The 27,928-nt window shown below is 45.9% G+C and overlaps 1 protein-coding gene across 1 annotated transcript in view; it reads right to left on the bottom strand.

Moving 5' to 3' along the window:
• Window positions 1-722: 722 nt before the first annotated feature.
• Window positions 723-27,928, bottom strand: part of A2M (alpha-2-macroglobulin) — a 29,754-nt gene continuing 2,548 nt past the window's right edge. The window contains exons 3-36 of the mRNA XM_059491767.1: window positions 27,193-27,352; window positions 26,259-26,311; window positions 25,726-25,746; window positions 25,210-25,378; window positions 23,908-23,992; window positions 23,035-23,158; window positions 21,479-21,593; window positions 21,129-21,238; window positions 20,472-20,630; window positions 18,939-19,166; window positions 18,544-18,607; window positions 17,918-18,060; window positions 17,122-17,271; window positions 16,301-16,471; window positions 15,540-15,675; window positions 13,736-13,844; window positions 13,194-13,422; window positions 12,803-12,929; window positions 12,047-12,168; window positions 10,709-10,760; window positions 10,136-10,219; window positions 9,561-9,737; window positions 8,996-9,080; window positions 7,662-7,818; window positions 7,285-7,359; window positions 6,845-7,010; window positions 5,608-5,831; window positions 5,014-5,232; window positions 4,531-4,658; window positions 4,091-4,181; window positions 2,780-2,848; window positions 2,291-2,393; window positions 1,670-1,711; window positions 723-899 (exon numbers count right to left, since the gene is read on the bottom strand). Coding sequence (XP_059347750.1) covers window positions 874-899; window positions 1,670-1,711; window positions 2,291-2,393; window positions 2,780-2,848; window positions 4,091-4,181; window positions 4,531-4,658; window positions 5,014-5,232; window positions 5,608-5,831; window positions 6,845-7,010; window positions 7,285-7,359; window positions 7,662-7,818; window positions 8,996-9,080; window positions 9,561-9,737; window positions 10,136-10,219; window positions 10,709-10,760; window positions 12,047-12,168; window positions 12,803-12,929; window positions 13,194-13,422; window positions 13,736-13,844; window positions 15,540-15,675; window positions 16,301-16,471; window positions 17,122-17,271; window positions 17,918-18,060; window positions 18,544-18,607; window positions 18,939-19,166; window positions 20,472-20,630; window positions 21,129-21,238; window positions 21,479-21,593; window positions 23,035-23,158; window positions 23,908-23,992; window positions 25,210-25,378; window positions 25,726-25,746; window positions 26,259-26,311; window positions 27,193-27,352 — 4,173 coding nt within the window. The 3' untranslated portion in view covers window positions 723-873. The remainder of the gene's footprint in view (window positions 900-1,669; window positions 1,712-2,290; window positions 2,394-2,779; window positions 2,849-4,090; window positions 4,182-4,530; window positions 4,659-5,013; window positions 5,233-5,607; window positions 5,832-6,844; window positions 7,011-7,284; window positions 7,360-7,661; window positions 7,819-8,995; window positions 9,081-9,560; window positions 9,738-10,135; window positions 10,220-10,708; window positions 10,761-12,046; window positions 12,169-12,802; window positions 12,930-13,193; window positions 13,423-13,735; window positions 13,845-15,539; window positions 15,676-16,300; window positions 16,472-17,121; window positions 17,272-17,917; window positions 18,061-18,543; window positions 18,608-18,938; window positions 19,167-20,471; window positions 20,631-21,128; window positions 21,239-21,478; window positions 21,594-23,034; window positions 23,159-23,907; window positions 23,993-25,209; window positions 25,379-25,725; window positions 25,747-26,258; window positions 26,312-27,192; window positions 27,353-27,928) is intronic.

Genomic DNA, 27,928 nt, shown 5'->3' with positions numbered 1-27,928 from the left:
GGAAACACCAAGCTGGGCAGGAGTGTGGATCTGCTGGAGGGCAGGAGGGCTCTGCAGAGGGATCAGGACAGGCTGGATCCATGGGTCAAGGCCAGTGGTATTAGGCCAAGTGGTAAGTCACAACTACACTTGGGTCACAATAACTCCATGCAACCCTACATGGTTTAGCAGAGGACTGGGCAATGCTCGGTTAATAGTAGAACTTGACCTTAAAGCCCTCTCCAACCTAAAAATTTCTATGAATGACACTCTGAAGGTCCCAGTCCCTCTCTGACTTCACTTTAGCTGTTGAGAAGCAAGCAGACCCTGAAAGAATGGGAAAGCCCATAGGTCTTCACTTCTATCTGGGCTGCTGTGAAAGATGAGATTGGACAGGTTCACAGTGTCCTGGCACCTCACAGCAGTGATTTCACAGCGCAAAGGCAATATGTGATCAGAGGTTCATGTCCAAGGATCACCTTGCAGAAAACACCCCCTGTAAAGGCAGAGTGACAAACTTCCAGTACATAATGGATGAGATGCAATGTCCTCTCCCTTAAACAACTGGCAAGTATGGAGAAAAACCTCCCAGCTACTGAAAGCTGTCTGCCTTCTGGTATTCCTGAGGAGTTCTCAAACACCACCTTTCCATGGATGGCTCTGGATTGAAATCTCAGGCCATGACATGGATAGGAAGAGACACAAGCATAACAGTAACAGAAAACAAGGCCAGAGACATCTGATGAGAATCAAGAATTAATTTATTTACAGTGTTGCTTCGTTTTTGCTTTTGAGGTGTCCTCCTCTAACTTCTCAATATCCCATCCTTAACAAGACCTTCCAGGGGCAGAAACACATGAGCTGATACAGCAAGGCTCCGACAAGATGCATTCTTCAGTAATTTCCTTGTTCTGCCTCGACTGGAGGTGTGAAAAGAACAAAGTGACGTAAATATTTTGGTGAGTGGTATCCAGAGCCCTGGATGTCTCTGTGTTCTGGTGGCTATGTGAGTCCAAGCCTGTTAAACTCCGAGAAACTGCTTCACGTAAAAATGCTCAGTTGCAGACAGATAACAGAATGGGGATGACTGGACACATTCAAAATATCTCTGCTACAGAGAGGGGAGGCAGATTTGTCCTGGAGATACATGAGCTATCCAAGCACACATTCTCTCTCAGCAACTGCATTTCCCATGAGAAAGCAAAATCAGCCCGAGGAAGAGTTTGAAAGGTCCTCGTTTAAGAGATGTGAATAACGCCAACATTTCACCAAGGTATTTGGAAGACAATTCCTCAGTACCTTTCAGTGTCTGCAGCATAGCAGATGTGGCCCTAAAAAGGGCAGAGACACAAACGGCTGAGTGTGATGTTTCATCCCAAGGGAGACCCAAATCTTATTTGCATAAAGTGACACTAACACAGAGGAAAAGACAATTGCCACTGTACAAACAAAGGCAGTAATACCCAGGTTGGAGGGAAGGAAAATGAAAGCTGTATCTCATCCTACAGAAGAATTTGGGTGGCAGCGTTTCTTTTGGTCTCTGTACTGACATGGGGACTGCAGTAGGCCCAGTGAGGAAAATGCTGAGAGTAGACACAGGCCAAGAAAACACAAGATCTACAAAGACTCTAGGTCAAGACAACTTGAAACAGTCCCTGCTGGAACATCTCAGTTGTTTGAGTGCACCTACCTGTGGCACAGGGAGCACTGTATTCCTGTGTGGCAAACTCATCTGGAAAACAGAAGAGAAGGGAGAGCTGTCATGACCCCTGGCACTGCTGGCAGAGGGATGGTGCCACAGAGATGCTTTTCCCAGACTCCCAGAGCAGGCTGATACCAGCATCCCCAGTTTCCCCCAGAGATGCCAGTTGGAGTGGGGGCAGCCCCAGTGCCAGCCCTGTCTGGGGCAGTGGCAGCAAGGCAGAGCCACCCACACAGGCAGCTCCAGCAGGTCTCCTTGCCAGCGCAGCCAAGGGCTGCTCAGACAGCTCCTGCCAGCACACTGGGCTGACGTGGGCACAAAGAGCTCTGTCACTGCCACCCTGGCACAGCAGCCAGGACAGCAGAGGCACAAGGAGCAGCAGGTCTGCCTGCAAGCACAGGCAAGGCCATCCTGCAGGGCCAGAAATGAACACGGCACCCCCAGCATGGATGGCTCTGCCCCAGTCCCTCTGCCCTCCCAGAGCTCAGGGCAGGGCTGGGGTGGTAGTGCCAGGCTGGGGCAGAGCTCCAGTGCGGGTCCCCAGAGCTCCCGTGGCCCTCCACGTGTGCCCTGCCCAGGCTCGCTGCCACGGGCACTGCTGGCACTCACCTGTCTCGTAGTAGTCATAGACCTTCACCTGGGCTGGCTTCAGGCCCCGCACGGGGATGTCCCGCTCCACCGTGAAGGAGAAGCTGAGGCTCTCCCTGCCCAGCTGGGAAGGGAAGCAGAAGAGGCTCAGGGGGGCTCTGCACTGCAGGGGCTCCCCTGTGCCTCTGCACTGAGGCCAGGCTCCCACACTCTCCCTGGCCACCCGTGTTCTGGGGGACACAGCGCTGTAGGGTGGGCTGAGGGGCAGGGGCACACCCTGGGACCATTCCCCACCCTCGGGGAGGCTCTGCTGGTGCACAGGGTGGACAGAATGCTGACTGTGGGATGGGAGAGAAGTAGCATTAAGTCTAAAAACTTGAAGTTTGTAGTCAGAAAAAGACAGTAAATTATTCAGTCCCATTCTTAGCAGAGGCATGGTAGTTTTGAGTCCAGATTTTTTGCTCTACACAGCCAAATTTCCCAATGCCTGTGTTTCTGCCCTATCCTCACCTTTTCCAGGTATAGTAGAACGTGGTTGGTATTCAGCTCTGTGCGCTCAATAACAGGGTGGGCTTCCAGCTGAAGAAAAGACCAAGATATTACTGCACTGAAGGAGGTCTAACTGTGCCCCTTGCACAGCCCTGTGGGTGGGATGTAGTCTGGATGAAATACTGCAGCACTCAGGGAACTAAGCCAGCCAGCAGCACAGAGCTGTCTCCTGGGTGGGCCACACAAGTATCATGGTCTCCAGCCCTCCCTTCACCAGGCTGGCTGGAGAAGCACAACCTGGCTCCAGAAAAGCCTCAGCACTGGACCAAACACAGTGATGGAACAATTAAATGAAAATACATTCCATCTGGCTTGCTAGTTGTGCACTGCCTTTATTTTCCAGTTCATGTACCTAATGAGCATCTCAAACAGTTACCCGACTCCTAAAGAGTCACAATGTTATAAGATGGTTTAAGATCAGCCAAGGGAAAAAGGAAACAGCACTATTTTTGAATGTACTACGCATAGACAATGTTTATGGGGAGCTGTTAGGACACAGTGAAAATAAAAGTGCCCATCATCAGTCTAAAGAAAAAATTACTTATTCTATTTTTTCTTAGACTGATCATGTCATCTCCCCTTGTGCTGGCCTTAAGCCATGCATGAAAAGAGACTACTGTACATGCCAAATGTGCAAATGACAGTGACAAAATCAAGCTGAAGCTTTGTCGTTTGCTACAGACATTTGAATGGTCTCTCAAATATAAGAAAGTGGATGTTTTCCCTTTGTATTTAGCATTGGTGATGCTGCACATTGAATTCTACACTCAGTTTTGGACCCCTCACTCCAGACCTTGGAGCAACTCCAAAGAAAGACAATGATCCTGGAAAAGGGACTGGAATGTAAGTCTTATGAGGAGCAGCAGAGGGAAATGATATTGTTTAGTCTGAAGAAAAAGGGGCTCTAGGGAACCTTATTGCTCTCTACCACTCCCTGGAAGGAGGTTGCAGTGAGGCAAGGAACAGACTCTCCTCCCAGACAATTAGTAATAGAACAAGAGGAAATGTCCCCAAGATTTGAGAGGGGAGATTCATGTTGAATATTAGGACAAATAGCTTCACTGAAAGAGAGATTAGGCATTGGAAGAGGCTTTCTGGGAAAGTGGTGAAGTCACTATTCCTGGAAAAGTTAAAAAAAAGAGTAGATAGGGCACTTTGAGATATGATAATAAGCGGGTCTGGTTCTATTTGGTGGAAGATTGCACATGGAGACTTTTTCAACCATAATGACTCTATGATTCAATGTTGCTCACATGACAAACAAGATCCTACCTTCCTCACTGAGGACTTCAAGGGGACAAATCCTGACAGCATCTTCACATCAACAATCACCATGTTGGAGACATTGCGCTCCCCTGTGTAACTGAGGAACCAAGCAACAAAGATCCAGTGCACAACAACTCAGAGCTGGGCATGATTCCAGCTTTTCCATAACACTTGGCAGCCCACTGAGACCAGGCAGTCCAGCACCTTCCTCTCCAGCTGTGCCAGGTTCTCCTAGTCATCTGCATAGCCTCCCACTAGCCCAGCCCTGGGCTGCCCACACAGCAGGACAAGTCCTTTCTCCAGAGCCTCCCCTCACAGAAGAGCCGCCCCCTGCCCACCTTCCCTGGAATGTGCTGCACTCTCAGACTGCCTCACCCTGGGCACAACCACGCCTCCCCCAGCTCCCAGGGCTCAAGAGGAAAGCTCAGACCGGAACGCAGACTCACCTGACATTTACGGCAATGTCAAAGACCTTGTGAACCGTGGAGTCCCCGCAGGCCTCTGGGACTGTGTGCACATGCAGCAGGAAGGGCGCCTCCTCCTGCGTGGGCTGCACGTTGTACCTCAGGCTGGTCTAGGGGACAGCCAGCAGCTCTGCGTGAGTGTCTGGAGTGTGTGTGTGCTCCACGTGGGAGAGAGGGCACCCTCTCACCCCCAGTCTCCCCACTTCTCACAGCTCCCCTACACTGCAGACACTGCCCTCCTTCTGTCCCACTCTCTCTTCCACATCCCTCTACTCTTTCTATCCTCTGCCCTTTACCCACAGCCTTCCGCCTCTCCCCTCTCTCTGTCCTTTACTCTCCTCTTCCTCTATGGAAGGATTTGATGATCTCAGGGTGTTTGCCAGCCTGGATGATCCTATGATTGTGTCCTCTCCAGGCTGGCCAGGGGCTCCCCTCCAGGATGCCAGCTGTGCCCATCAGCCTCACCTGCAGGTAGACGCATCCTTCACCAGACACCTCCACGCTGTACTCCCCTGGCACCTGGGGAAGGGGCACGCGCTGCAGCAGCAGCCGGTTGCTGGGATCCACTTGGAAGTCTTGCTGGAAGTCCCCTCCAGATTGCAGGGCCACTTTGGAAGCTGCCCCGCTCTTGGCATAGGTGGCAGCTCCATACAGGGACAAGGCTTGGAGAGCCACCACTGTGTCCTGAAAGAGACGAGTCCCAGTGTCCCAGCAGGGGATGCAATGAGCCTCTCCTCCTGTAGCCTGTCCTCCTACAGCCTGCCCTTTCTGCCAGCTGGCACACTCCCCTCCATCCTCACTTTCTCCAAAAGTGTTAAGAAGAAAAAACAGAAGGAAAGAGCAGCTTCAACAGATTTCCCTTGCCAGGGGCACTACCTGACATATTTGTCTGCAGCTTCTCAGGACCCTGGCAGCCATGGGAGGTACTGCAAGGATCCATTGCAGGGCTACAGTTCCCACCTTCCTGACAAAACTTCCTGTGCTCCCACCTGGCTCTCTGACATGTGCCATCTTCTGAGACACCTTGATGTGTGAGGTGGCCGGAGGGAAGCAGCTCACCTGGGTGGAGGAGAAGCCTCCATTGGGATTCTGCTGGCTGCTGATCCACTTTGCAATGAGGGAGGCAGAAACCAGCTCCTCCTGGGCAGGGGCTGGCTGTGAGGTGAGCTGGGCCAGGAGCACGTAGGCCGTCATCTCCACTTCCGCAGAGGGAGCTCGGTAGCGATGGAACGGGAGATCAGCCTCGGGCTCCTTGCCAGGCCGCTGCCAGTGAACAGAGCCATCTTCACAGGAGCCAGGGAGAGAGACAGCAAGCAGCTGTTACTGGTAAATACTGCAAGGGACTTCCTGACCTGCTGCCTGACCCAGCTGGGAGGACGGAGCCTCCGCGATGCGTCTGTCATGCAGGGTGATGTGGGAAGGGTCAGGTTTGCACATTTTGCAGGTTTACAATGAGTGTGAGACTGCTGAGCCTCAGGCCTAGACACCACTTTGTCCTAGACTCCACATTCATGTTGACATTTATGGACTTGGGCACTGCAGGGAACCAGAGACCTCAGGAGGATGCCACTCCTTCCCTCTGTGAGTAGAGATGCCAGGATCAGGCAGTGACAAACTCTGAGGCCAAATGGCCCAAAGAATGTGATAAGGGCTTACCCCACTTGCCCAGTCACCTGCAGTTGGAGAAGCCAACAGGTGTGTAGTACACTCCCTTCACAGTTCCAATCCCCACAACTTAATTAAACACACTGTCTAGCCTGAGTTAAACAGAATAATTCTGAAGGATTACAGGATTTTCCCTGATGACTCAGAACTTGTGCTGCAGCCTCCAAAATGCCCTGTATGCTCATTTTGTCTCTCAGCACACCCAACTCTCCTCTGACTGACATGCCTTGTGCTCTGCAAGGTCACCTTTGTTCTGTGTTGAGACCATGCCCTGGAAGGAAGGAAGGAAGGAAGGAATGTCCCTGGGCATTGCTAAGCCTTTGCTAAGCTGTGCCTGGCATGGCGAGAGGAGGGGGCTGAGGAGAGATGGGAGCAGAGCCCCCCAAGGGCTCAGCACCAAGGGAATGGTGCCTGGTGCTTCCTGGTGCGCTCCCTCCGAGCACAGAAGGACTGGGCCCTGAGAGGAACCTCTCAGAAAAGCAATGCCTTTGCACGAGTCTTTCCTCTCCCTGCACCCTTCCCCACGCACAGAGGCCAGTGCCTGCAGCCACTGCCCCACCAGCAAACGCCAATCTTACACCAACGGAAGGTGTAAGGCTGGTGAAAGCCACGTCCCACCAGGAACACTCACCCTTTCTCACAGCTTCCTTTTCAAGTGAGTCAAGCAATGCCTTCCGCTGGTCCCTGTTCCCTGCCAGGGCAAAGGCGTATGCCAGCAGTGCCTTGGTGTACACATGGTTTTCCTTCTGATTTGCTGCTGTTTCCAGGCAGAACAGAGCATTCCGCACCACTGAGTGCTGGGGAAAGGAAGCCAGTGATTAGGAGGGTGGGAAGAAATGAGGCTTTTGCCTTACTGAAAGCACACCATCCTACTGAACTTTCAGGAGGGGACTGACGGAAGGAGGTCTAGAAAGATGTAGGGTACAATGTTTCCCAGATATAGCAAATACGACAGTTGTTATACCACAGGGCTCAACAGACAAGTAATTTTTCCAATCTGGAGCAAATTGTGGTCACTACTGTGTTGACTGACACAGCACAAGTGGCCCAAGTTAGGATGCAGACACATACAGTCACGGGCAGGGGAATCTCCAGCAGCGCGATAGTGATGTAGGCTGTCAGCGTGGCCTCGTTGTCCACTCCACCCTGCAGGGAAACACAAAGGCAGATGCTGACCCCACCCACCTTCACAGCCTCAGTCTTTTCTCCCACTCCAGTAGGAGCAATGCACTATTCTGCATTGCAGTCCTTTAGCTTGCCTCCTTCCTTTTGCAGCTGACCTGAAGGTACCTCCAATAAATACAGAACAGTGTGTGGCTCCCTGCCCAACATTTGCCACTGGCATGGGAATATCCCATCTCCCTATGTGCTCAAGAAGCTCAATGGGCCCCATCTGACTTATGGCCAAGTTCTAGCCTCACAAAGTAACAACCAGACAGACTTGTTACCTTCATGGCATTGTTCAGGAGTGTCCCAGAACTCTGGAAACAGCCATTCTCCTTCTGTTTGTAGGACAGCCAGAGCAAAGCATTCTGGATGTGCCTCTCCTCTATGAAGATGTGATGCCGGGCCTGGGCAAAGGACTTGAGGACAAAGGCTGTGAGCCTGAAAGTGAGAAAAAGAAAGGGCCTGAGCAGGCCTGTTGCCCATTTCAATTGAGAGGGCCCATGCACACTTCATCTATCTGGAAATATGCAAGAGGACCTGGGAAACTGTGGGCCAATTAGTCAGACAGCATGTATATTATATCCTCATCTCAAAAAATTCTGTCCAAAAATTGCTTTCCACTTTGATTTTTGTCTCTCAGTTTTGGCTCAAAAAACCCTGTAATCTTTTTGTGTTGAGGCTACAGTTTGAAGGACAATGATAGTTCATCTGTCTTTGAAAAAAGCTCTTTGAAAAATATCCATAATTGCATGCCAATTAGTTAAATATGCATAAGAGAAGTACTCAAAATTACAAGGAAGAATAATTAAATTCCTGCAAGCTCATGGTCTGCTGGTAGAACTCTTAAACTGTAAATCCATGCTTCATGGGTTTCTAAGAACTCTCCTAGAATTTTAAAGTAAAGCAGAACATGTTAAAAGAGTTTTTGTTAAGAGTTGTTGCAAGCAGTTATAGAGAAGAAGCAGGCATGTGGTAAGAAGCCAACATGCTGTCAAAAGCCAATTACCATTTCAGAAACTAAAAGCAAACTGAGGGTGATGAGTTCTTCCATTATTATCCTTACTTGAAATTGAAAACACATGACAATGGTATATAGGAGCAAGTCAAAACTTTTCAATAAGTCAAAACGGCAACACACATGCTCCTCCAGCCTGTCTTTGCTTAGTAGCATACAGTTAAAAAAAAAAACATTCAGCACTGTTCTTGGATTATCAACCTTTCCACTTGTGTTTCCTCATATGTTTCTATATGGAACCATCTTTTCCAGCAGACTTTTCAGCAGATGCTAGTCGAGAAGAGCTGCAACTGCAACTTTTCAGCCTTCTTCAGTCCGGGTGTTAAATCCCTGCTCCCTTCTTCCCCAGTTTATCTCTATTTTCTTTTTGTTTGTAATGGTCCTGGGAGCCACTGGTGGGAGGAAGCACTTCACCCATAAGCTGGCTGATGTAGCCCATTTATTAAGAAGGAGGCAGCCTAGGGACCACACCAGCCTTGGAAAGCCTGCTGGTCTACAACAGAATTTCCTATTTACTGTCAGGCAGCATTTATTATAAATGTGTGGGGGAGAAAGAGGAGCATATTGGGGGGAGATGCATAGGTGGCATTGAAATCTCACCAGGTATTCCCTGGCTGGCCATAACGTTGTCCAAAGGTACTGTAAGAACCATCTTGGTGCTTGTAGTTCAGCTGCCTCTGATAACCTGCAATGGAAAGATGAGGCAAGATTCAGATGCAAGAAAGAATCTGCTGAGGGATGGGGAAATAGAAAAATAGCTCCATCAGCAAAAGCAAATGGGAGAGGCATAGGTCAGTCCTATCCTAACCAATAGTCAGTGCTGCTACATCCCCATCTCCATGAATGAGGAAAAGCAACACCTGTCTTTCTTCAGAAGGATGACAGGACCTATAAATGACAATGAGTGAGTAACTGTAACAGTGACAACTCTGCACTGCATTGCCACCCCATGAGAAAAGTGCTTGCAACCATCAGGTACAGTAATGCTTAAGCAACACAAAATAATAAAGAAAAAAGCAGCTAAGGGCCCCCTCAGGCATACAGCAGAGACCATCTGTGTATGAGAGAAGACCTCTTTCAACATCTGGCCAGCATTTGGCAGATCTACCCCAGGCAGGATCTAGACAAAAGCCAAAGCAGAAGCAAAATCCATGTCCCAGCTCACCGCTCACTAAGTATCCAGTGGCCTTGGATTTGATCTCCTCACTCAGCTGCCCTGTCTTGTTCAGATAGTCCAGGACGTAGATGTTGGGGGCAAACAGGACCATGTTCTGCTCCCCACAGCCAAAGGGCATCTGGAGGAGCTGGTGCAGGTTCTGCATGGCAGTGCCCATGATGTCGCCTGAGGAGCAGGAGGTACCAGAGGGATGTTAACAATATTTAGGGCTGGCTATCAGAATCAGGGGAAGCTACTGAATGACAGATGCAGGACATATCAGAGAAGAACAAAAAATAATCTTGATTGATAAAGATCCTGGAACAAAACACAGAACATCAGAGAAAAAGAAAAAAGGGAAATGAGAGAAAGGTTAGGGAATGAGAGAAATGTGGGAAGGCTGAGACAAAAAGACTTGCAGAAAAGGAAAAGGAATAGCACAAACAGAAGGGCAAGTGCTCAGGACAGAAGAGATTAAAGACAAGAATGAGCTGTGCTAGAAACCAAGAGAAAGCTGTGAGGTAGGAGGTCAACACAATGAGTCAGAAACAGCACATGGTTCTACTGTGAGGCTGTTAACTCACCCAGCACTGAGAAATATGCTCTGCCGGAGTCTGGTACCACATTTTCAGGTAGCAATAGGGAAAACTCCTCTTTCACAGGCACTCCTGAGAAAGAAACAGCTTCAGTGCAGTTGCAAGAAATAGCTAATGGAAGGGGAGGGGGTCTCAGTGCAAAAACAGGAACTCTTCCTATTAGAAATGCCCTGATTTCAGTTACTTCATATTTCCCTGGCTGGAACAAAATCTCTTCATGAAACCACTCCCAGCCACTTCTAAGCACTGCAGATCATGGGTCTACAACTTCCTCCTGAGTGTGCAAGAAAACAAGAATACATGTAACTCCAGTGCCAGAACTAAAGAGAGTAGGGATGCAAACATCCATCCTAAATCTGTCCTAGCTCATACCATGCTTAGGCAGGAGGGTCAATTCTTTAGGACTTTCTTCTGTCTTATGTCTCAAACTCCATACCAATGGGGCATGTGTTGACTACCCAAAAATGTCAGACTACATGAAATATGGTAGAGGCAGGCCTAAAACATCCCACCCCTCAAACCACACAGGAACAAATAGAGAGTGTGCAGAATGGGCTTTACCTTTTACACAGAGCACAGAATTCTGGGTCGTTTCCTTCTCAACTCCTTCAGGCTTGGATGGGATGAAGGAAAACAAGAGAGGTGAGAAATTAGTGAGACAGGAAACACAGACAGGAATCCTCACAAGGACAGCAGGATATGTAAAAAGAAAAGTGAGGGAACTGAAGAAGGAGAGACAGTCACAAACATTCCCTGAAATACAGAGCTCTGAAATAATTTAAGCAAATAAAAGAAATGTGATCCTAGATGACTGGTGTTGTATGTGGAGGAACGACAGGAAAAAGAGAGGAGAACACTGGAGGACCATCAAATGGATGACCTGCAACTATAGCACACAGTGAGAGACACTTAACATCCTTGTGACAAAGGGACTGCAGCATTACAGAGGGCTGTGCTGAAGAGAAGTCTGCAGTGCTATTTATTGTGATGCTGCAGATGCTTTAGCGGAAAAAATTGTGCATGCAAACAATAGAAATGGAGGATGTAGTACACTGTAGTATCTGTTGACACTACTGCTAGCACATGTGGGCAAACATTAGGGGGTTTTATGATATGGAGGAAAGCTCAGAACATAGAACCTCACTGCCAGATTATCACCCTCAGTATATAATAAACCAATGATTTCCTGTAAAGGCTATCCAATACTGCCACATAATATTTCCTTCTGTTCCACATCACATCAGCAACTCTTCCTGCCACAGGAAATGGGTAAGCTATAAAATTTCAACATGTTTTCATGTGTAGTTTTAAGGGGATTTCTTTACAGCCATCAAATTTCCATAAGTACTTGTGAATCCCTCATCTTTGTCCTGGTGCCAGTCTTTGTTACCAAAGTGTAATTGCGAAACACTCAGCTTAAGAGGCAGTTTGTTTGGCCACTCTGAGGCACAGAGGCAGCATGTGCTGACTGGCACATTTACTGGGGGTGTGTCAAAAGAAGGAGAGAGGCTGTAAAGACAGTTTATTGAAATAGCAGGTGATGGGAGACCTGCTTAGATGGGAGCTAAAGGGAAGATGGATTGCAGTTACAGTAGAAGTTACAGGAAATGTTAATTGCAGCAGTAGACACAAGACATATTATTATGCTGAAGTCTTTATGCAGCCCTGCCAAAGTACAAAGATGATGTAAAGCCATCATATTACCATGATGCATAGTGATGCCATAAAATCATAGACCAGACCAGGTTAGAAGGGATCTCAAAAGATCTGGTCCAACCTAACAAGAAAGGGAGCTAGATGAGATTATCTAGCATGCCATCCAGTTGTGCCACGGTGTGAGCTAAAGGCTCAGCCCTCCCTTCCCAAAGGCTCAGCCCTCCCTTCCCACAGCCCACGTACCTCCACCAGCAGCTGCCTGATGACCGTGTCCTTCCGCCCTTTCTCAGGGGTCTCCACAATGTAGTTCCCACAGGGCTGCTGGTTCTGTAGGGCCTCAGTGGTCACTGAGAACTCCACCTGCCCTGGAGGAAACAGGGATCAGTCAGCCCTGCCAGGCGGAGCCATGCAATGGGATTCACTGCTACGTTCAGGAGTTTCACCTTGTAGGCTCATGGATGGAGATTTCTGTCATAGCTGGGCCCTGCTTCTTTCCCACAAAACCCAAGCTCTCTACATGAGCTGTGCTGTCATTGAAAGGTGACTCTGTTTTGGAGGTTCTTTCACAGAACCTAGGACACCACAGAGCTGAGTGTGACCAGTCCCACTGCTGTTCAGCACATGCTGCCCTGCATGCACGCCAAAGCTGCTGCCACAACAACGGTGAAAACAAAGTGTGAAGATCCCATGTCCTCCCTAATCTCTGTGAGCAATGGAGCTAGCAGAACATCTCTGCTGGTCAGCAATATCTCTGGCCTCAGGAGATGCTGTCCAAGGGCTATAAGGCTTGATGGTCCTGCATGTGATGCCAGACACACAGTTGGACCCTATGAATCCCCCAGTCTTTACTTCCCAAATATCAGTCTTTGCCCCCAGATCAGTCACACGCCACTGAAGTGCTTCCCAGGAAAATGTGTTGCTCTAATATCAAATACTGAACAGGGAGAACAGCACAAAGAAACCCTTCCTGCAGTTTTCAGGAAACCCTGAGACCTTTACCTAGAGATTTGGGAGTCACCAGCCAAGCCACGGTTTTCCTTCCATTCTCACAGAGACAATGAGATTCTTCCTCCTTTTCCACCAGAGTAGCCAGGAAATGAGTAGACTGAGCCAGAGTCACACTGACCTGCCAGTTGTAGAGAGAGGTGCAATTAAGGGTGATCATGAGAAACAGGGAGCTAGGAAGTCATAGAAACAGCTATTTCTTCAGTAGCAAAGGAGCAGGGAACTGGAGTTGTGGGTTCTGCATTTGGACTATATAGGAGAAATAACATAAAAGCTGGGGCAAAGGGTCTAAGGGCTAGTGAGAGATAAGGTAAGAAGGCTAGGTAAAGGCAAGGGGTGCACAAGAAGGTACCCAGCTACAGAGAGTAATTTAAACCTCCCTTACCCTGATGCAGGCAGGCAGGTAGTTGAAAACTGTGGCTTTCAGCGTGAAGGACTCCCCACGCACCACAGAGTAGGGCATGGTGAGCTCCACAAAGAAGGGCTGGAAGGCTCTGAGGGACACTGTTGGGGACAGGCCAAAGCCTGTGTCTGCTGAAGTGCAGAATGCATTGGCTTTCCACTCAGTGATGGTGTCAGGGATGATCACTTCTAGATCAGCTTTTCCCTCAGAGCTGGTGACGGACAGAGAACAAGGACAGAGGGATCAATGTTACATCATTTTGGTGACTACCTGCACCCCTTTTGGCCCACTGAACAGTATTTGCTGTGTGAATGATGGGGCACAGTACATTTGCTACTGTAGGACCACTCTACATCTTCCAGTCCACTCTTTGGACAGACTTAACAATGGCTGAAAGTAATTTCATCTCAAAGGATTGCCAAATAGTCTCTGCAAATAGTGAAGGACAAACACTTTGGGATTCATGTTTTCATGTTATAAACCCAGTTTTATTAAAAAGGAATGAGGTAGCCCAAGGTACTCACCTTATAGGTACTAAACTCCAAATCCAGGTTTCTGGGAAATACTTTCGGACTGTCTCTGTCACCTCTTCAGGAGTGCTTAATTGGTAAGAAGCTGTCTCTGGTGCAATGTCTGAATGTGGAGAGATGAAAAAGAAATCAACTATTGATAATTCCAAACAAGCAAGACCTATATCAACATCAAGCTTCAATCTGAGAAAGTGCCAATCAGAAGCAGATGCTTGTGATTGTAGTGAGCTGTGATACCAACAGCAGTGGAGTTTCAGGGACAAGGCTTATTGGCAAGAAGAGCTAGCCTTCCATTATTTTCTGCTGGTCTCCAGCAGACCTCAAAGTTTGGAAGCCAGCACTTTACAACTTTAAAAAAAAAAAATATTTAGAGCAAAAGCCTATTTAGGCTTCCATACAAGCAGCCTTTTCTCTTTCAGGCACAGCCTTCATGAGATGGTCTTCTCCATCCTAATCAGTCCAGCCAGAAATGGAACATCCCTTGTTGAAGTGGTTTTTGTAGGGTCATTGTGACTCAGACTACCAACTTCCTGTCAAAACTATGGCCTCCTTAAGAACTAGGCTGAAAATGCTCAAACTAAAAACAATCAGCTGGAATTCGGGAGGGGTAAAAAGAGCTATTTTGATTAAAACAAAGTTTTCACATAAAAATTTTTTTCCAAATAAAATATTATGTGTTTGACATGTATTTTGTTTAAACATTTTACTTTACTTTTCAATAACTGTAAAACAAAGATGGGGTGAGTGGGACTTGGTTTGCTTGGCTTTCACAAACAGAAAGAGAAATGTATCCAAGAGCAGAAAAAGAAGAAAAGTTCTTAAAGAAATTCTAATTTTTTTCATCTTTACTTTGGCTAATTGAATTTCTGCATTTGGATAACAATTGAGTAGCCAACAATTATCCATACTGAGAGTGCAACACGCATCTCCAGAGCCTGAGAAGGTCTCAGGGACAGGTGAAAGATGCTATCAGAGCTATATTACTTTGCTCCTGGTAAAAGTGGCAGGCTGCTTGCTTGTGTTTTTCTATTGTAGTATTTCAGTCTTCTTAGTCGTGGTTATTTCAGTTTAAAATAATTGAAAGGCATCTATCCTCCATCTTAGCAACTTCTGTCAGAAGCTGAAATTGTTTTCAAACTGGACACATACAAAAGCACAGGTTCTAGTGCCAAAGAAAAACTCTTTGAATCAGCTATCCAGCTAGAAAAGCTTAAAAATTCTAAGATATTTTCCTTGATATGAGACTGAAGGATGATAGGGCCAATTGTGTTGCCCTAACTGTTACAGTGTAAGAATTAATATAGCCCTTAAAAATAGGATAATAGGATTTATCCATTTGAGACTGGACTTCTATCATATATGTCTTACAATGCTAAGCTCCCAAAGTCTACCAACTCATCACTGAAAAATCTGCCACCCACTTCATAGTTTTGACCATACATAAGACTGGCTGAGTCAATGAGAACAGCCTGAAAATGGTATTGGAGACTCTGTAAGCCATAATCTAGGAATAGAAGTACACTGTAAAAACCTAATGAACAGGATCAGCAGGATAATATTCTCTGCTCTGCCAAGCTTTGCTTACTGTGTGGTTCTGCTGATTTCTTATGTAGAGTTACCAAAGTCTGTCTGGAGATCTACACAACCCATTCAGAAGCTGAAATCTGCGAACCCATCAGCTCAGGACTGCTTCCAAGGTTTTAATTCACAGCCCCAGCTCCTGTTTAAGTATTAACCCCAAAACACAAATAGGATCTCTGTTGAGAACAGAAGCAATAACAACATTGAGTTCCCTTACCGTTTGACCTCATTGCAACCATGGCTGCAGGTGCTCCTAGGCGACTCGCTGCAGGGACAGCGTAGATGTGATTCCTCGGGCTGCAAATCCGAGGTTTCTTCATGTTGGTATTCGTGAAAACCTTTAAACCCATCTCCTATGGGAGAAAAACCAAACATAATTTTTTACTACTGAATCCTGTTGAGATTTACACAGCAGACTTGACATTGGCATTTTACCGCCTCAAAATGGAGAAGCTGTTACTGTGTATGGATTGGACCTTGAGATGATCCCCTGATCCTTGGGTCTGAGTGCCTGGGCGGCTCAGAGAGCCCAAAGGATTTATCTGCTCTTTTTCTAGGACACTGGTTCCAGCCCAATTTCAGCCTAGGTGTCAGGATTAGCCAGGAAGCAGATATAAAGTTTTCTCTCTGGAATGAAATATCTGTGGCTACAATGCAGCTCAAGGACATACTGATTTATCTGAGGTAACTATAATGGCATGGGATCATTTACCTCCAATTAGAATCTCACTTCAAGTCAACCTCAAACCTTTTCTTGCAAGAAAACTTTGAGACTGAACCCTTTTCCACCAAGTGTGAAGCATATCTGGCAAGACAAGTAAAGCTTATGATCCTCACTGAATATGCCTCTGGATAAAAAGAAGTGCCAGGTCATTCAGATGCAGAAACCCTTCCCTTGCTAAGTTTCATGATGCCAAAGAAGACTTAAGCATTCTCAAACCTTCCTCCACACCCTAAACCAGGCCAGGGGGGCTATACCTTTAGGATGCTGTAAGTGTCCTCTTCATTCATCCCCATTTCTGGAACATAGGTGATCCCATCCCGAACTATTGGCTCCACAGTCACACAATTCCATGGGGACTCCTCCAAGGGTACTCTTGAATCATAGACATAGCCATGGAATTCCTTCACTGGAAGTAAGTCATACACCTCGGCAGAAAGAGAGAGAGTATTTGGCATTTTAGTGTCCATTGTCATGAACACAACTGAGGGAGTTGGATACAAGCACCATAACAATCACATCACCAGCTCATACATACACGTTGCCATGGTCCTCCCTGTGCTGAGAGCAATAAGAATTTGGGAATCAAAAAAAGGATCAAAATTTGGAGATACTGCCTCTTTTTTATGCTCTGCATGTTGCTCTGGTTATTCTGGCTCAAATATGTAAAAAGTTACATTGGCCAAACCATCTGCAATACCTTGTCCTTACTCAGGGATTGTCATTTTCTGCTTGGCAAAAAGCAAACAAACTCTTTGACACTTCCAGATGCTACACCAAGAAAATTAATCCATGCATGAGGAGAATAACTGAAAAATTATCCTCAAACACATAACAGCATTTGGGTCTGGCCAAAACAAGCAGGCCCCTTAAAAAGGCTTTCTAACTGCCATCCCTAAAATCACACAAAACCTCTAAGAAACAACTGCTGCCCAGTTCTCATCTTTTTGCCCACTGGAGGAAGATGAGAAGCAGCCCAGGGGAGCCTCCCAGTTCTGACAAGAGGGACTGTCCCCTGCTTCCACTCCAGCTCTTGCTCCGAGCAGGCTCTGACTTGTTCCACAGACCAAGAACTTACAGAGGTGGGTGACAGGTCAGCTTCTGGCTTCATGAGGAGCACACTCTTGTCCACAGCGCGCACAGCACAGAGGGAGTTCGGCGAGGCTTGGAACTGCAAGTGAGCATCCGAGGCAGGCAGGCCTGCCGAAGGGGAGAAGCTCAAGTCCACCTGCAAGCACAGGAAAGGCTATGTCACAGATGCCCTACCCTCACAGGACTTTTCCTTCCAGCTGAGTGCATTCAGTTCTAACTTCACAAGGTCCCCATAGCCATGCACACTTCCCTCTGGGCTACTGGTCCTTTCCAGCAGTGTCAGGGGAATCAGCACCAAGCAACTTCAAGCATCACAATCGCTCATAAAGTTTTTAAGGTGGTTGTGGGTTTTGTGGTCATTGTGAGTGTGATGAGGCAATCCCACATAGGGGCTAGATGTGATCAGACAGTGGAGCATGTCCTTGAACTAGGACCAGTCACTGTACTGCACCCAGAAACTGTATGTGGAGAGAAAATCATCTTGCAAAGACCCTGCTGTTGTTCTCTTTTTCTTAGCCTGGAGCATCTGCAGGATCAGCAGTTTGACCAGTTGTTAAAGGGAGTTTTATCAGTGTAGCCCCTGCTAGCACTTTTTTTCCAGCAGTTGACCTCCTCCAGGTTAGCACAAACCAGTAAGCAGTGAAGCTGCCTACAACAACTGATATGTTGCCTGTCCAGTGTTAGTGTACCTAAAGAAATTAGCTTAACCAGGCTGAATCTAAATAAGTGAGCTTGAACACACTGCAGTCTTGTGGCTGCTCCCTCAGGAAGTGGACACTAACCTTATTGTTGAAACATAATTCTGTGTAGAACTTGGCTGAATCAGCAATCACCTCCTTTCTGGAGACTGTGGTGTAGACCAGCACTTGGGCCACTGGAGCAATATCAGCTTGTACAGACAACTGTAGTGAGAAGATACCATTGTCTAGCAAACAAAACAATGGCAAAAAGTTAAGGTGCAAAAAACTTTCTCTGGGAGCAGACAGAATTCTAGGTTTGACTTTATGCTGAACTTTATCCTAGCCATTATGAAATTCCAGGCATCCAAGTGGGATAAATTGTTGCTCACAGTGATGTGTAAGTCTCCCTCTCTGACTAAAAAGGCCTGTTTTCCAGTGCACAAGTATGCTAAATTTTGCTTCAGCTTCTAAAAACAGACTATCAGATGTATCTCTGAGAAGCACTGGACCCCCAGAAAATGCAGTGTCAGGAGAAAGATAGTGGCACAGAGGATTAAAGCAAATCTGTGAAAAGCCTAAAGGCAGAGAAAATAAAGGTCAAACTTTTCCCACATCTTAGAGGACATGCACATGTCAATCCCTGCATTTACATGGAAGCAGAGTGTATGTCTGCCACAGTTGCCTAGCCCTCCATAAGAGTGAAAATTTGGTGGGGGAGAGGAACTCACCACTTTCCTGGTCCAAATCCAGAATGTGAGTGCCTCCTTGCTTAATGTTTCCCTTGGCCATCACCTGAATGGAAGGAGAAACTTTGCTGTGATTGTGGTTTTGCATTAGACAAACCTGAAAGTGAGGGGCCCTGCAAGGAGAGCAACGGAGCTCTGTGTCTGCTGCTCACGCCCAGCTCTCTGCCTCCCTGTAGCAGAATCCCTGTGCTCACCCAGAGGGTACAGGGACATCCTTACTTTTTACTCCCAACTCAGACCCTCCTTTTTGTTTCTAAAGAACATGTGAAGGATGACAAGAAAGTGTTTAAAGACCGCTGCCACAAACCACAGCTTTTATTTCTAATCCCCCTATAACTGCCAGTGACAACCTCACTGTATGGCAGGTGCAAACTTACCAGGTAGTAAAAGGTGATTTTCTTCTGCTCTCCTACAGCTGCTGGAGTAAGGATATAATGCACCCAGATGTCTGTGGTGGAGCCACAGCTTAGTGGCTTAGATTTGGGCTCAATTTTGAGGAAGCTATTACTGGGAGAGTAAAAGAGCTTTAGTTGGAGATAATGCTCTCCGTAAGATGGAACAACCCACTTATGATCATAGCAGAAGATGTTGTTTTTATGAACTGCCTGGAAAAGGAGAAAACACATACATAGATCCTTAAACACAGGTGGCCAAACCGGAGACAAAAATTCATGGCCTAATATTAAAGCTTTAGTGTTTTTTTGGTACTGAAGTAACACGAAAGTCAGCAAAATAAAAAAAAACCAAACCCCAACACATGAGTTTGGAAAGTGCAAGACAGGATGGTGGCATCTTTAGCAAATCATTGGGAATGATCTCACACAGAAGCTGGAGTTTGTGTCAAACAGGCTGAATCATATCAGATTTTTGCTTACTATCAGCGTCACTTTAAGGGCTTTTTACACTAATGCATTGCCCTCTCTAATATTCTAGTTAGTCTAAAGGGAAAAACCAAAAATTTTCATTTCTTTCCTTATTATTGGCACTGAAGAAGGGATAGTGCTGCTCAGTTCAGATATTAACAGTGCCAAGATCAACCTACAGATGCTATAAAAAAGAAGGGCAATCTCCAACTAATAATTCAAAACTTAAACTGAACAGAAGTTTAGGAGGAGAGAGTTCAGGTCCTCTTAAAAATGAGAGCAAGGGGAAGATCTTTCACATTTAGAAGGGCAATTCAGAATTTGATATGTCTCACATGCCCTTTTTTCTTTATCTTTCTCATTACTTGGGAACCCTTGACTTTTCTTTATCCTACAAAAATCTGAAAACTTCAACTATCTAGTAGTAACTTCTGGAAAATTCTTTAGGGTTTTAGTGTGTGACAAGGGAGTTGTAGGGAGTAGAGCAAATATAATTCTAAACACAATTATTCTCCCCTACTCCAGGATGTGATATTACAAAATATGCACATTACACAACAAATTGCATTTCCCACTAACAAAGAGATGCGCAGCAGCACCTGTTTGTCTCAGACAAACAAATTCCACAACAAACCAAAACAAAGCAAAACCAAACAAACAAAAAAAAACTCCCACAAACCAACAGGACCTGTATTTAGCAACTTGAAATGCTAAATTAAACTGAGATATGCAGATGTGAGACAGACCCACCCTTGACAAGATAGGGCTGGTGATCTCTTGGAGCAGAATGGACTATTACGATCTCCTGATGCTCCTTCTAACACTGTATTGCAATTGCTAAGCAGAAATCAAATATTTACAAGTTAAATGCAATCATGACCTACAGCCTCAGTCTGCTGTATGACTATTTCCACCAAACTGGTGTCAAGTTCACACAAACAACAAGGAACAATAATCTAAGTACTTTTGCATATATAGTATAAATTTTAGAGCTTCCCCTCCAGCCCTGTGGGGGGCTTCATTATCTTCTCTGTCCAAAGGACTTACCCTAATTCCAACATTTTCCGAGGCCAATGAGGAAGTGTTTAGGGCAAACTCTGCAATGCCCTCTTCGTTTGTTGTATAGTTTTGTTCCTGTCCTCCTTGAACAGAAATTCTCACAGTTTCATTGGCAATTGGAGCATTAGACCCATCCACTAGTTTCACCTGGAGGAGCAAAACCAGCTCAGTTTAGAAGGAGAGGGATGGCTGCCACCTGAATAAGACTGGTAGAACACCAAGGTAAAGACATTGAGCCTGTGTCAGACAAGGAAGCCTCAGCAGCACTTTACATGTATCTCTTTCTGAGACAGCTGCAAACTTTCTGAATACTTTTTCTCTGCCTCGTTCTTGTCTCTGCCTCTGGGTCAGAGGAGTGGATGTGGAGAATGACAAGCACTCACACCCTTGGGGCCTCCAATTGAACAGGTGACTGTAGGAGGAGAATTTTAGTGGACTGGAGAGGCAGAAGCACAAGCATAGAATGAAGGCTGTGCTCTGAGCTGCTGTTCCCCAGTTTGAGAGCTTTCAAAGGAAAGGAGACCTGCAGGGATCAGCAGCACTGAGGTCCAGCATCCTTGCAGAGCTGGGGCATAGATCTGACCAGAAGGTTCAGCAGCATCATTGCTTGGCACTCATGGCATTCCATTCTCATGGTTTTCCTACCTGCCCAAAGAAGGGGACTCCCCGCTTGTAGTAAGTATCTGAAAGCTCAAATGTGACTCTGCTAATGGTGGTTGTGATCTCAGAGAAGCTTGTTCCAGTCAACTCTACTCCTGCAGAAAGAAGCAAGAAGAACTAATTTGCCTCTGCCTAACCAGAATTCCTTTTACTCTCGGCCCAACCCTCCTTTGCTGGACAAACTCTTTGCTTGATAGTCCTGGACTAGAGGCAGGAAAACTCTAAGGTTCCAGAAGAGAGAGAGTCTGCTTTTATGCCTCATTCCTACTGGGCAGGCCCCTCTGCTGGTGTCTCCTGGGCCCATCACATGGCTCTTTCATCCAGATGATCCATACCTGTATCCTCCTCTTTAATCTTGGCCTCTACATGAAGCTTATTCTCATATCCTCTTCTTTTGAGCTGGAATAATTTGGTCTTTACCACTTCAGAAATGCAGCCATAGATGTCTGTCTGTTGGAGGAAAACAAACAAGACCATTATATTCTCATTTATACAATGCTTATCCAACTTAATGAATCCATCACTGTGTGTTGCTCTGAACTGAAAGAGAAGCCCACAACCTCACAGAAAATCTACCTCTGTTGTTGTTATCAAAACTGAGAAAAGACATAAATAACTTGGCAAAAAGCATTTTGAGATATTCCAGCAAGATTAGAGGAAAAAGGGTTTGCAAACTAGACAAATTTTGTGTATGTTTGTGAAGCTTGAAGCTGCCAACACTTGGTATGAGTGCATAAGGAATTAGTCAATATGTGCCATATAAGAAATGTTTGTCAGGCATCAGTTTTTTGGAAAATAAAGCTGCTAACTTAAAATGTGCAAGCCATATGAGTGATACATAAACCAAAGCCTGTGTATTTGTAGAAAGAGGATGACAGCTGGAAAAGTATTTCCAAACTTGCCACCTCTCTTCAGCAAACTCATGTACAAGGCAAGTCTCCACAGAAGAAGTGCCTAGAACAGAGGTTAGCACCACAGTATTTATATTTTCTTTTGACATTTGTAAAACGATTAGTGGAAGAGGTAGCTGTAGACTCATGTGGCTCATGCAGCAGCAGAGCCCAGGGACCACAAGAACATCCATATGCTTTCTTCTCTTGGCATATTTCCACAAGTTATTACTCCAACTTCTGCCAATTAACCCAGTATTGTTGCATCTGTCTGTGCTCCAAACACCTTTCAGTTTCACTCTTGCCAGTTAAAAGGTGAAAAAAGTGGGGGTTTTTTCTGTCTGTCTTTACCACGGCTGCTAAACCCATATTTCTTTCCCTCTAGCTCAAAATGCATCAGTCTCTCTCCTGGTTTCTGCTCCTTTCCTTCCTCTAACACCAGCTTCTGTCCCCACACACTGTCTCCAGTGTAATCCAACTCCAACTCCGTTCTCATTGCTCATGGCTTTTCTCTCTTTGCTCTTACAGTCTCTACACTCCATCTGATTTTTCTGTTATTTCATCTCTTAATTCTCCATCAGATTCCAGCCTTTACACACATTGCTCTCACTGCTCAGACCTTCCCCCTTATTTTTACCTTTCACATTTCATCTTGCACCCAATCTTCTCTCATCCTTCAGCCTTCCTTAAAATACATGGATTGTCACAGAATCATAGAGTCTGTTTTGACTGGAATGGGGCTTAAAGGCAATCTAAGCACCAATTCCCCTGCCATAGGAAGGGCCATCTCCCAACAGAGCAGGTTGCTCAAAACCCCATCCAGCCTGGCCTTGAGCACTTCCAGGGATGAGGCATCCACAGTATTCCTGGGCAATCTGCGCCAGTGCCTCACCACACGTTAACACTAAGTTTGTACGTACTCAGAGCAAGCCTGTGCCTACAAGGCAAGCTCAGTAACGCTTTCTCCAATCACTCTTCCCACCAGAGTAATCCTGACTCACCTGTCCAGAGAACTCCTCACAGACTGCTCTAGACTCTTCACCATAACACAACATGGATGCACGCTCATAGTTCCGGCAGACACGGAAGTTCACGAGGCCGGGAACAGGCTTCCCAAATGTGTATCTACAAGCAGGGAGGATTGAAAGGAAAACAGAGACCTTAGGAATGTAACAGGGATGTAGAAAAATTACAGGCTCATCCCCATTGATGCCAGCTATCTTCCCTAGAGCTGCCTCCTGGATACACAGGGCCATCATAGGAAATAAAAAGCAGAAAGGAGTTTGGTACCACACGCTAGTGCTGATTTTGTTGTGATTCCCCCTCATCCTGGAGAACATGTTGCAAGCATCTACCCAAACACCCAATTGTGACAGAACTGTTTTATGTATGTATGAGCACTGGGTCTTTACTCTCACTCTTCAGCCCAAGCCATGACTCTCCCTACAAAATGTATGGAACGCTGCAAGGCAGAATCCAGTGAGGTGGCCTGAGGGAAGGAGGGCAGCTGCATCCCTCAGGGTATCCTCTCCACAATAACAAGCAGAAGATGCAGCTAAAACATCATTCCTGGGTAAACTGAACTAAAGTCCTCATCCCTAGCACTGTGGCTGGTGTGAAATCCTCAATGACTCAAAAAATATGCAAGAAACACTCTCACAAAAGAACAGATCAAAAATACATTTCTATATGTTACACACAAGATATGTAACTGTTGTCTTTTGTCTAACAGTAGATATAGTCTGCTTGATCCTGGGACCCCAAAAGGATTGAGAAATACAATAAAGTCTCATCTCTCAGCCTCCCGACTGAACTTTCATCAGCAACTCAAGAAAACATTGAAACCAAGCAGAACTTGAAAGAATTACACTCACAGTCCACAAACTGTCACCTTCAGCTCCTCATCAAGAATGCTGATCACCTTGGGCATTTTCACTGTCACTTCAAATTTTGGCAGCACTGCAGTAGAACCAAAAGAAAACAGTCTATGTGGTAGGGAATAACATCAGAATGACACATGAAGGTGCTCGGAGGCTGTTCTGACAAATTATCTAAAAACCTTTTACATCTAAAGGGTCAGATTTCAGAGGCTTCTGTCACCTGCACATCCCACTAAAGTCATTGAAAACCCCTCAGCCAAGCATGGTGCCAGGTAAGAAGACAAGATTACTATACCAGCTATTAAAATTCAGCAGCTTCATAGGTAACACATGGGTTATCAGTCCCACAGCAGCAGGATACAGTAAAACAGAGAGAAAAATCAGTAGAAGTTTCCCACAAATATGCAGACTGCAGCCTGGTGTCTGCATTTTTAGAGCATGTAGATCTTATCAATGTTCAAGTACAGGAAGACACCCTGGCTTCTCCAGTGATACATCACAGGGTGGTATCTCATCCACACCCAGTTGCAGGAGGGGAAGTGGAGACCATCTTGGGAGAACTAGGAAGAGATTCATTCAGGGCAGAGGACAGAGCACAGTCTGCAACTGGAAGAGGTCAAAGCACTTTGAGACTCATCTATCAGGACACCTCTCTGCTGCATGAGCCAGGCCACGTCAGACAATGTAAGAAAGGCTGCAGCTGGCTCACTGGGGTGGGAAGATATGCTGGTTGTTATCCTGTGCTGATGTGTACTGGGATACCATTTTTTTAGCCAAGCAGATGGAAGTGCCATAGTGATGAGAGCACTAAAGGGAGGTTAAGGCACTACAGCATCACACAAGCTACAGGCTTAGCTTGTGGGGCAGAAAAGGCAAGACTTAATTTACAGCCTAGACAGCCCCAGCCTAGACCCAGACTTATGGTGTGACATTTGATAGGTATGTAGCCAACTGGACATGAGGTTGTGGCCTAAAAACACCTCAGAAAGGAAGCAAGGCTTGTGGCTGTCAGCACAGACTGATCCAAGCACTTTGCTCCTCCTGATAGGAGCCTTGCTGAGGTGGGCGTTCTAAAAAACTGCACTCCATGGTCTGGGGCTTAGGGAGGAGTGGAGATAGGTCACTCAAGTGCTTTAGTCTTCTCCTGCTAAAGAGAAGATTCTTTGGAGGAAAAGAACACAGAAACAAATTTCCAGCAATGCTGGGCATCCTGGTCAGATCTCCTGCACTGTTCAATTAAGATTTCATGTCCCATGGGACTAGCTGTTAGGAACTTGAAACTGCAGTGACAGTTACCATACTCCTCCACAGAGAAAGAATGCTGAACTTTCTTCCCAGAGGCCTTCTGTGCCACTACAGTGTAGGTGCCTTGCATAGGTTCAGAGGTGAGGTTGAAGAACAGCTGTATAAATCCCATCTCTAACTCTGCATTTGTCCACTGGTACAGACGATTTTTCTTCGGGTCCTACAGGTAATGAGATCACAAGGAGATTGTGAGAACAATGGGAGTCTGTAGTGAGGTCTAGCGAAGCAGTAAAGGGAGGGACAGCCCCCGTGTTTCAGGAGGCTGCAGGCCAGGAGTGGAGGGCACTAGCAGAGTTTTGGGGGGAGTACACAGCAGGATGGCAGGGGAGCTGTAACCTGGGCCCATGTACATGGTAGCCACCATATGAGTTAAAATTCTGTATAGTTGAATTAGCATAAGGGACCGGCTTAATAAAAAAATAAACAAGAATCATATTGAGGCAACTGTTTACTCTGCCCAGGCTGAAGTGCAATAGATGTGAATGTGAATTAAATGTTTGTACATACCTCAATATACACCAGAGGAATCTAGGAAAAGAAGAAACAAAGCAGCATGTTTAGACAGAGTGCAAGGAACACAGTCAAATGACATGGGCTATGACCACATTTCAGGGTAAAAGCTAATCATCCAGTGGAGTAAGGAAAAAAGTTGCTGGTATGGATCATCAGAGCACTTTGGGTGTGAGAAGATGGGGACAATCCTTATTCTCAGGCACAAAAGTCAGCCAAAATTACTAATTACTAACTCTGGATGATCTGCAGTTCTAATAAGAACAGGTGCACACTGTGGCAATGGCAGATTGCTCACTGTTTATACCAGCACTGTCCATTTGCAGTTTGTCAAACCTTTCCAGGAATGCAGAAGGCAGTTTTGTGCAGAAATTTGACAACAGATCCTGTTAAAAAGATCCAGAGGTGACCCAGAATTTTCACAGTTATCTCAGTATACTGAGAGCTCTCCCCAACAGAGACTATTTTTTCTCCCTTTTCCCACATTTGACTGAAGGCCAAATAAGTTGAAAAACAAGTATCTTGCTCACCATTTCATTCACAGGTCGGAACTCTTCATCCAGAGAGACAATTCTGAACAGGACTGATGGAGAAAGAGAGTGAGATTCCACAGTGCAATCGGTAACCAGAAAAATCAATGCAAAAACAAATGGTATAACAGGCAACAGGGTTGTTCTCTTCTAAGGAAATTCCATTGACTAGAATGCTAGGTCATGCTAGAAGGTTACCCATCTACTATGGGTACATGAATAAGAGGATATTAAGAGCAAATCCATAGCAGTGTGAACATCTTACTGATCACGGGCATCAGAATCTCATTGATCAGGGACAAAGTTAAATTTAAGTTGCCTTTGTCTACTTTGCAGTGAGGCATTTTTATGCCAGAATTCACATGGGTCTTCTAATTTTAAGTAGACTGGCTTCCTAGGAAGGATGAATGCAAGCAAATTACTTCACCACTTGGCTGCAAGTTTGTGTTGGCTCTGGATGGAGAGAGAACTCAGTACCTCTTTTAGGACATTTGTTTTTATCCAGGCCAAATTTAGGAGATCACTGTCCCAGAAGAAATAAATAGCTTACATAATTCTTTCTGTCTTCATTGAGCAAAATCAGCTGCTGCTTTGGAAGCTATTTCATGACTAAGTCTGAGTTTTGGCACTGTTCTCTATAGGATAAATACCCAGTCTTTCTCTGGTTTTAATGCAGACCTCCTAACTGCATGGACCACAACAACAGAGCCCACAGTGAGAGAGGGAGAATGTGCAGGTGCCCCAGATATTTGCATGCACCTAAAGATTCCCCAATTTTTCCCTTTATGGAGTAATAAAACATAAGTCTCAGCCACGAGGTTGCAGTTCTGGCCCCCCTGTGAAAGTAACTGATATCTGGCCAGTATGATCCAACAGTTTTAGTACAAAGTTTGTTTCAAATGTTTGTTTCAAATCTCCACCCCTTTCCTGGTACCTGTCTGTCCGGGCTTGTAGATGGGTTTGTCTGTCTGGATGAAGACCAAGCTCTCTGAGTTCTGGACCGCCAGTACTTTGCGGCTGCTGAACTGCAGCGTGGCCCCCCTCACTGTCACATTGAGAAACACGAAGGGTAATGGGACTCTTGGCTTTGGAAGCTGGAAAGTAAGAAGGAAACTGTGTAACAGACCACCTTTAAAGTCTTCCTGAACTGAAATAGCCTTCCTGAAATAAGAGGTCTAATATAATCCTGATGGATCCAACACAGAGGTGAGAGGAACAATAATCAGGAACAAGAGACTGATTTTTATTTGTCCCATATATATATTCCTACCCACTCCTCCTGCTGTGCAGTGATTGTGCCAGTATTGAGCAGCAAAGGAACTCCTAGATCTAGCACCCAATTTTTAAAAATTCTTACTGCCCTGACCAAACCTTTCCATCCTTTTCCTTTTGACATGCAGAAGCAGAATGGAATAGTCTGTCTTCTCCTTCAGGTTATGTCCCTAGTCCTCGCAGAACATCTCCTTTTCCAAACCAGACATGCCAAGACATCTATACCTCTCTTTTGCAAGTGACTAAGTCAGTCTTCAGCCTAAATCTGACAAACCAAGACAAAAATGCCAACCTTTTCAGTGTCTTGAAGACCAATTCCTCACTCTTCAGGCCAAAGACATAATCTAGGTTGTATGTAACTAGGAAAACCTGATCATTTAGCTCAGAGCATAATCTAG

The sequence above is a fragment of the Ammospiza nelsoni genome, chromosome 2, assembly GCF_027579445.1.
Source record: "Ammospiza nelsoni isolate bAmmNel1 chromosome 2, bAmmNel1.pri, whole genome shotgun sequence".
Classification (NCBI taxonomy): Eukaryota; Metazoa; Chordata; class Aves; order Passeriformes; family Passerellidae; genus Ammospiza; species Ammospiza nelsoni.
Note: the sequence above shows the minus strand (reverse complement) of the source record. Positions and strands in the feature narration are given on the sequence as shown.